Source organism: Megascapheus bottae, chromosome 15 (genome assembly GCF_031878675.1).
Source record: "Megascapheus bottae isolate mThoBot1 chromosome 15, mThoBot2.hap1, whole genome shotgun sequence".
Classification (NCBI taxonomy): Eukaryota; Metazoa; Chordata; class Mammalia; order Rodentia; family Geomyidae; genus Megascapheus; species Megascapheus bottae.
Window position 1 is genome coordinate 52,279,916 of NC_143523.1, and position 9,451 is coordinate 52,289,366.

Genomic DNA, 9,451 nt, shown 5'->3' on the forward strand with positions numbered 1-9,451 from the left:
CTGGATTGTTTGACGCTATGCCATTGTGGTATCTATCAACATGTATTGTGTCCCAATAAATAGACAAGGCTGATTTATAAAGTGCATTTTGGAGTTTGGGAAATTATTGTTTAATGTATGATGGCTTTTGTTTTGTAAACCATGACCTAGATTTTAAATGCTCTCATGATTGATAACCTGGTCTCTGATTTACACAGCCTGCTAACTGCTCCATGATTTCTCCAGTGCCAGTGTGTTAGGAGGCCTGAATAGCTGATTGATCAATGATTCAGGTTCAACACCACGTTGTAGATATCACTATGTCATGCACTTGTAGTAGCTGTGACAGTTCAGTGAGTTACAAAGAGTTGATTTGTTTTTTGGGCACTGAGAATATCACTCATTTAGAAAGCTTATTTATGAAACAAACTAATTAATTCAGAGCCACTATTTTTTTTTAATGTTCTAGCCTACTAAAATCCATCTGTTTCAGAAAGGAGTCTATTAAATCATGTCATCTTTACTGCAAAGTTTCTATTGAGGACTTTCTATTGAGGAATTTCTATTGAGTTCATAGGCTACTATGTGCCAGGTTACATCCTAGATGCTTGGCAGACTTTATCTATTTTATTCACTGTTAATTCTAGGAAAATACCTTCCTTAGCCATAACCCTCAGCAGATCATTCCATGTAGCCTCCAGCTTTCCTTATCAAGCCCTTTGAGCAGTGGGATCCTTGTTCTCTAGCTTGTGTTGGCTCAGAGATGAGACATGGAAGTATGAAAAGAACATAAGGGTGGTGCTTTGTACCTTACTCTGTCTCTACTCCACTACCTGGCAGCTGAGCTGGTTATTGCAATACTCAATACTCCCTCTTCTTGACCTTTTAAGGGCAGTAGCACCACCTTCCTGCCTTTTACTTTAAGCTTTTTTTCTGCCTAACATTGCTAACAGCTTTTTTTTTTTTTTTTCTCTTTTGCCGGTCCTGGGCTTGGACTCAGGGCCTGAACACTGTCCTGGTGTTCTTTTTCTCAAAGTTAGAGCTCTACCACTTGAGTCTCAGTACCATTTATGACTTTTTTCTATGTATGTGTTACCCAGGAATCAAACCCGGGTCTTTATGAATGTTAGGCAAGCACTTTACCACTAGGCCAAATTCCCAGCCTCATGCTACCAGCTTGTAAATTATAAAATGTTCTCAAATGTCTTCAATGAAAAGGTATTTATGCTAAATGCTAATGGCCCACACCTGTAATCCTAGTGACTCAGGAGGCTGAGATCTGAGGATCTCAAGTTCAAAGCCAACCCAGGCAGAAAAATCCATGCGATTCACATCTCTATCAAAAAAATCTGGAAGTGGAATGGTAGTTCAAGTGGTAAAGCATTAGCCTTGAACAAAAAAGCTCAGAACCAGTGACTAGGCCCTGAGTTCAAAAACATTTTTTTAAGAGAAGCCATTTATTTCCCTTCCAATATTCTGTTACAATTATGTCCCCCTGTCTCTTGTATCTGCTCATACCCAGAACTGAGACTTCTGTGTAGATACCATACTCTTATATGATGACCACCTAAGGAGTCATAAGTAGAAGTCAGGAGAAAGAGGAACGAGCCAGCTGTTCTTTCTATGGGTTGGCTTATTTGACTTTATTGCTAGGTATTTGGGGTCTTAATCTACAAGAAGTATCATGATAAAGAACTGAGGTGTAATGTGGTGGCCAAATCTGTTGTCTGTGCAAATTCAAGAAGCTAATACTGGCCAGAGAAATATATAGCCAATATACATTGCCAAGCCCAGTACACTGATTGATAGTACTCAAATGTGAACTTCTCTTAATGATCACTTTAATATTTTCCAAGTCCCTTTTATAGTTGTGAAGTAGTAGAAATAACTAAGGTAGTTGAGAGAAAAGGGGCTAAGATGAATCTTGTCAGACTGGACCCTAGAATAGCACACACAAAATGAACATTTGAGAAAGATTTGCATCTTCAGTACATGAAGATATCGCTGTTTTTCAGAAATTGCAAATGGGACACAAGATTCTTAGCTCATGTACTATGTGGACAGGACAGAACCAGTTCAACCACATAAAATATTACTTGCTACGTCTATTAGTGACTACAATTCTCAGTTCACTGGTAAAAAGGAAGATATTAATACAGAACAGTTATCAAATCAAATTAGCAAGTATTTTTTGTTGGATTTAATTCTTTTGTTTTATATAATCCATGTGAGAAGTTTCCAGTCTGTTAGACTATGCCAAATCTCCTTTTGCACTTTTCCATTTGCTGGTAAAAACACAGTTATCTTGAGTATTTCAGATATATGCAACAAATGAAATATCTTACCCAATGCTTATTAGCAACAAACTTGAAGGAAAAAAGTAGTTTAGTTATTTCAGATTGATGAAAACCTGGGACAGTGAACTGAGAATTTATCACATGTTAAGAAAAAAAAAGCCAATTAAAATGAGGTTTGTTTATGCTATCACTAAGGAATGAAAAAAAATTTCCATAAATCCCTTCTGGGCTTTCTTTAACTTTCATTCTTTTCAGAGTCTAATAAGGCCATTTTTATTCCAATTAGAGAGACAGCTATATGGCTTGGATAATCAGGATGGGTAGGAGTTGGGATCTTGAGAATTCCTTAAACCCATTTCTTAACTCTGTCTGGAAAGCTACAGTTACTTTAATCAGCAGTACTCTAAATTGGAAAGCCAGAAACAAAGGCCCTCCTCTCTGCCTCAGTGTCTCCACAAGGGGAGTGAATTGGGCATATCCTAAATCTCAGCCAGGCTCATATATGAAATTCATGGGAGGCCCCTGGGTACCTAGGACCTTTAGAATGTGGGGGTTTGGTGGGATAAATACAATGCTTGACCAGCCACCTGGCAATTATTGCTATGATCTCTTTGGTTTGTTGGTTTTGTTTCTTTTTTCCTTCACTCCAGCAGGAGTCTGTCCTCTTGCTGTAGCCCTGGACAAAGAAGTGGCATGCTCCACCGGAATGCCTTCAGAAGGACACCCCCCTCGCCCCGAAGCAGGCTGGGAGGAATCGTGGGACCAGCATATCAGCAACTTGAAGAATCAAGGATCCCAGACCAGGATTCAGTACCTTGCCAAGGGTAGGTCTTCAAAACAATGAAATTTAGGGAGGATGTCAGGAGTGTACTCAGTGAAATGGAGTTAGACGTTTCTTGAGGTTTCCTCTACTGATTTCTTCATGAATTCTATTTTTATACTTATGGTCATCTTGGTTCCACAAAGGTATGATGGACATAGGTATTAGGCATATGTTAGACTGAAAAGAAATTGGGATAGAAGGAAGAAATTAAGTGTGCACATCTAGGCAGTATATTTTTACATATTTTCTGAAGCAACTGAGTGTATGTGCTTGAGTTAAAATAATAATAGAAGTTTCTTAAGAGGACTAAAATGTTTGATCATCTACTAGTTATTTAGAAAGAATTATTCATTTTACTGATCTGAATTGTGGACTACTCTAAACAATAACCTGCAACATTTATACCATATCTGTTTCCATGTGGAATATCTGAGTACTAAATATAAGGTGAATATGAAGTGCATAAAGCCACAATATGACACACAAAAAACTTCTGATGTCTCTTAAATATTCAGGGCACAGTGGGAAAGCTTGGCTTTGGATATCATGGCTGTGCTCTGTCAAGTGCAAAGACACCCATCCTTCAATGAACACAGGCCCTGACAGTAGTTCAAGATGAATTTTAGTAATCATTTTTTTCATTGGCTTAAAACAATCAATCAAACATGGCAGCTCTTACTGGGAGCCTAATCGCGTCCCTGCCCCTAGCTACTTTGGTGAATCTGAAAGAGAGAGAAGGAAAAAGAGAGAGAAAGAATATATTTCATCTGAACTTAAGTTTCATTTGTATTTAAGCCCCTCTGAGGATTATTGGTCAGATTTTTATTTAAGAATAAAATGTATATGCAGAGCTTACATGTGTCACATAGTAAATGTGAAAGTACCACTGGTTTTACTGTCACTGTTGTTGTTGTAAAGTTATAGCGTTCAGGAGCAAGGGAAATAGGGTTTACATGAGAAATTTCAAGCTAGGTTATGTTTGAATTTGGTTTTTGTCCTTCCTAATGAGCTAAGCCAGGTTTCTGTGCAATTTTGACCAGGGAGATTTTTCCAGATTATATGATTTCAGCTAAAGAGCAGAGAGAAGATGCAGTTCAGAGTCTTATTTTATTCTTTTACTGCAGATATGAGATGAATGGAACAGTGCTGATAGAACTCAGCAAAGATTTCCTAAAACGTGAGAAGATGGGACCTAAATAGCCTGGCGCTAGGCAATGACATTTTGAAGCAATTCTAAAATGCATTTCATACAGATTTAGGAAGACAAGTTGGAAATCCAACATAACAGTCAAATTGCCCAACATGTATTCAGCAAATCAAGAAGTGTGCATATCCCTTGGTCTTTCCGCTGAACGTTAAAAAAAAAAGGAAGATGCTTTCCTTGAGCCTGTAATTATAACTGATCAGGTTTTTTAAATACTTCTCTTTAGAAGTCAGCGATAATACTTATCTCTACCCCAAATCACTAAGGGTGATGTTGGAATCGAGAAGTTGATTAGTAAGAGAAAAGCAGCGTAGGAGATTTTATAAATGGAAGGAAAATCACCTTATGTTTTCACTCTTTCTCTTGGGTACTATTAAAACAATCCTTTCAAAGATCCTTGGAAAGATGCTCTAAGTCTATGCCACATTCAGTCCAAACATTTGCATAGCATCCAGGGCTCAGAGTTCCTTAATGCATGATCAGTCAATGTTTTATTTTCTTTACTGCCTGGGAGAGTTCCATTTCAGTTCCAACATGGTGAAGATTATCTTTGGTTCAATCACTATGCGGTTGGGAATATATTCTCCAGCTGCCTGGCCACATGCCTTTTGCTGTATATGTTTTCCTATATGTACCCCATGTTGACAAATGGTGATTCTCAGTCACTGTGTGTTCAACACTCTTGATCTCAGAGAGCGATCCTATTTTCATTTCTTAAAAACAGCTATTTTTATTTCCAGGGGGACTGACTTTGTCTCTCTGGACTGGAAATGGGATCGGTAATAGAATTTCACAGCTAAAGGTCCCTCCTCAAATCAAGGTGGAAGGGGGAGTGAATGAATTTGCAAGAGTCATTGGCCTTCTGCTGCTTGTTTAGCAAACATGTGGTGGCTCTCTGCTAGTTAGGCTTCCAGTATACATAATTTCTCTCCTTGGAAGAAATTTCTGCCCAACTTGAATCCAGAACCTGCCTCGTACAGCCTATGGGAAGAGTGAGACAAACAAGGGATACCTAGGAAATGCTGATCAGTGACCTAGCCCGTCTGTGAAAACCTTAACAATAACTCACAGAACTTTGATTAGGCATCTGTCAGGCACATCAAAGTCGAATGATTATAGCCCTGAAATTCTTTGTCTTAGGGCTAGAGCTCTACCATTTGAGCAACATCACCAATTCCAGCCTTTTCTAAGTGGTTTATTGGCAATAAGAGTATCATGGAGTTTCCTGCTTGGCCGGCCTGGCACCATGATCCTTAGCAATCAGCTTTCTGAGTAACTAGGAGTACAGGCCTAAATCACTAGCACCTGGTAGTTTGCTGTTTTGGTCTGGTAGAAAGGCAAACTTGAATTTGTACCTAGTGTAACCTCATAATAACTATATCTATTTAGTATGAAACACTTCAGTGAAATTATTTTTCTTTTTCATATATTTTTATTGTAATTAATAGAAGGGTTACATGATATTTGCCAGATAGAAGGTGCATTAATTCACATACATTGATACTCTTTCAGTGAAATTATTTTCCATATGAGAAAAACATTTATTGCCATGAGAGTAGAAAATGAGATGAAATTTATTGCATGGATACTAGATATATTTGTTATAAGTTAGAATTAATATTTTATGTTTAAAGGTAAATAACTAAGAGAATCAAATCTACTATATAAATCTCCTTACATCATCTTTCTGTAATTCAAGGATATACCTCTCTCATTTTCTGATATTGAAGTACACAGATGGGGTGCAGGGCGGGGGGTGAAAAATCACCGCCCTGAACAGCCAAGAAAGAGACTAGCCAGGTTCTGGCATATTTCAATCATGTTGATGCTTTCCACAATGTCATACCATGCACTGGTGAACTGACTCCCTCACTTGATTACAGCATGGGAGGCAAAGTACGCTTGGAAGAAGGTTATACTAGCCTCTTTGGGCAGACAGAGGATCTGTATCTTTCCCATTCCAATTCTCACATTTAGCAGGGGGCTTAGTGGGGTGAGGTATGAATGCATGTCCCAATGGATGAAATATTAAAAGCAACTGGAATTGCAGCCTTACAATGTAATGCAGGAAACACACACACACACACACACACACACACACACACACACACACACCTACCTTAAGATATTGCAGTGCCTGATTCTTTAACACTGGGCCAATTCCAATTGATTGTCTCCAATCTAGTGGCTACACCAAGTCTATGAGGCCTGCCCAGGGCTGTGAGGGTGGTCGAGTTGCTGGAGTGGAGGAATGCCATGTTGGGGTCCTGTGTGTCAGGATGCGAAGGCCACACTTACCTGCTCAATCCCCCATTTACTTTGTATTCTAGGATAGAGGTCAGGAAGACTATATCCCACCTGCCTATACAGCTGTGGTGTGTTGAAAGACCCCTGGATTTAAAGTAAGAAGATCTGGGTTTGAGTCTCAGTCTGTCACTTATTTTCTGTGTGACCTTGGGCAAGTCACTTCACCGATCTGAGCTTCAGTTTACTTCTCTGTGTAACTTGGGAACATATCCGTCTCATGGGGTTGCTGTGAGAGTTCAGTGAGCTGATGCATGTGGCAAGTGCTTTGTGACTTGACAGCAGTGTGGCGGAAGGCATTGCGGGTGACACTTGCTTTCTCTTGCAGGTATTCAGCCACTGGTTTTAAAACCCAACAAAACACATCAATAAATATGCAACTGCCTTCAAGGGACACAAACCCTTATTTTAATAGCTTGGATCAGAAGGACTTGGTGGGATACTCATCCACAAGGGCCAGCTCTGTGCCCATCATCCCTTCAGTGGGTCTAGAAGAAACCTGCATGCAAATGCCAGGGATTTCCGAAGTCAAAAGCATCAAATGGTGCAAAAACTCCTACTCAGCTGACATCGTCAATGTGAGTATTCCCATCAGCGACTGTCTTATAGCAGAGCAGCAAGAGGTGAAAATATTGCTGGAGACTGTCCAGGAGCAGATCCGAATTCTGACTGATGCCAGAAGGTCAGAAGACTACGAGCTGGCCAGCATAGACATTGAGGACAGCGCGAGCGAGAACACAGCTTTCCTCCCCCTGAGTCCCACGGCCAAATCAGAACGAGAGGCACAGTTTGTCTTAAGGAATGAAATACAAAGAGACTCTTCATTGACCAAGTGACTGGAGATGTGGGAATCTGTGCACTCAACAGGAAAGAGAGGAAATTAAAACAACAAAATTATTTATATGCATTAATTTAAGAGCATCTACTTAGAAGAAACCAAATAGTCTATCGCCCTCATATCATAGTGTTTTTTTAACAAAATATTTTTTTAAAGGGAAAGAAATGTTTCAGGAGGGATAAAGCTTACCAGTGGAGCTTTGGGATAGAATTCTGACTCTCAGTTTCAGTTTGTCCTCACACTGTCCTCTTTGGTTATTTAGAAGTGGGTGGTTTGGCCCCTTTACGCCCTCCCCCTTCCCCCAGTGCCTGTGTCTACACAGAATGGCACTGGTACTCACTTGGTTTCAAAGAGACAAGCTATATCATGAGGGTGAATGTGTCAGCAGGTGGTCATTAGCCATTTGCCTTGCCATTCCCAACCTCTAAATTTCTACTCATTGAACACCCTCACCACGGGTATGTCATGTTGAGAAGATGTAGAGTTCAGTTCTACATTTGGTTTTTGGAGAATGGCACAGGGAACAGAAGAGAAGGAAGTTGGAGATGGAGTCTTGGGCGAAATCTCTACTCTTCTGGGTTGTGTCCCTCTGAAATTGGAAAGCACAGAAACTCAGAGGGAGAGATGAAATTACTATTAGAAAAAAGAGACAAAAAAATCGTAATGTTGTGTCACTAAAATCATGCTAATATGAAATGTTTTTCTTGGAGAGTGTTTAGAAAGCTCTGAAGGAGCATTTCTCAATATGTGTGTATGTGTGTGTGTATGGATGTACATGTGTGTGTGCGCACATGTGCGTGCAAGCACATGCTTGTGAGTGATTGCATGTGTGTATGTGTGCACACGTGTGAGCGGGTGCAAATGTGTGTGTGTGTGTGTATGTGTGTGCCTGCTCACTCGAGCACAGACGCTTTTAGCACATGTGTTCGTTGTGTGTCTGTGTGTGCATGTGTGTGTACTTAGCTTGCTAAAATTTGTTCTGAAACATCAGGGAATCGGATATTCCAGAAAAAATAAAAATTCCCCTTTTGGAACTTTTCACTTTTAAATTTTCCATTAAATAGAAAATTTGGTTAGTGAGCTCTTCAATGCAGGTCGCTTGCATGGTGGACCCTATAAAATTCTTGACACTGTCTAAAACATTTTCTGATGTGAATATTTTGGAAAGGAGCAACTTTTGATGGGTGGACAATAGAAACAAATTAATGGAGGATGTATTTTTATTTGGAACCTGATCTCTTCAAATTATTCACAAAAGCCAATTATCCAATGGGGAGTTAACTATTTCCTTTCTCATCATACTCATTCCTATTTCCTTTCTAATGAGTCTATGCTGTGGGGACCAACACATTGGTCTGTGATTAAAACAGAAAGAATCAATTGTTGAAATATAAAAGCCCAAGACTATTCAGTTCACAAGAAAACCCTTTTCCAAAAAAAGTAAATTGTGTTGTATGTTCATTGGAATAAAGCAATATTTTTACCACTGCTAAGGTGAACTGAAACCTCTCCTGATAATTTGTCTGTTTTATTTACTTTGACAGAACATTCAAGAAAACTAGTGTTCACATACGCAGTCCTTTTCCAATTATCGGTGGTGTTGAGTTGTTATGTTATACTGTTTTAAATAAAAAGGCACAGTATTTGAAAGTATATAAAAGATTTCTTTTACTGTAGTTTGGGGAAAAAAACAAAAACCTTGGTTAACATTTCTCTGTGGAAGATCTACATTCTACAGAAAAGGGAATGTGTTTCTGAATCAATCAGCAAAAATGCACAGTTCTGACTTTGGGTGAAGGTGTTTCTGTTGAAAATGTATTGCTAATTGTTCTGGGTGAAGAATCCACTAATAATACCTAAAATGCCATCCACATGGGAAAAAGGGACACTGCTTTTTTTTTTTAATTATTAATGAGGGCCTCAAATATTTAAAGCACTTCAAAGTGTAATTTTCATTGAACAGAAGACCATGTGATATTTATGAGTTATCCCATTATAATCATGTT

The 9,451-nt window shown here is 39.1% G+C and overlaps 1 protein-coding gene across 7 annotated transcripts in view; it reads left to right on the forward strand.

Annotated features, from left to right (window-relative positions):
• Nrg3 (neuregulin 3) overlaps window positions 1–9,105 on the forward strand; it is a 945,390-nt gene extending 936,285 nt beyond the window's left edge. For 2 of the 7 annotated variants that reach the window (XM_090346689.1, XM_090346691.1), the window contains exons 8-10: window positions 2,927–3,100; window positions 6,634–6,705; window positions 6,936–9,105. In XM_090346689.1, coding sequence (XP_090202815.1) covers window positions 2,927–3,100; window positions 6,634–6,705; window positions 6,936–7,443 — 754 coding nt within the window. In that variant the 3' untranslated portion in view covers window positions 7,444–9,105. The remainder of the gene's footprint in view (window positions 1–2,926; window positions 3,101–6,633; window positions 6,706–6,935) is intronic. The other 5 variants (XM_090346692.1, XM_090346695.1, XM_090346694.1 and 2 more) reach the window with 3 other exon arrangements.
• The last annotated feature ends 346 nt before the right edge of the window (window positions 9,106–9,451 follow it).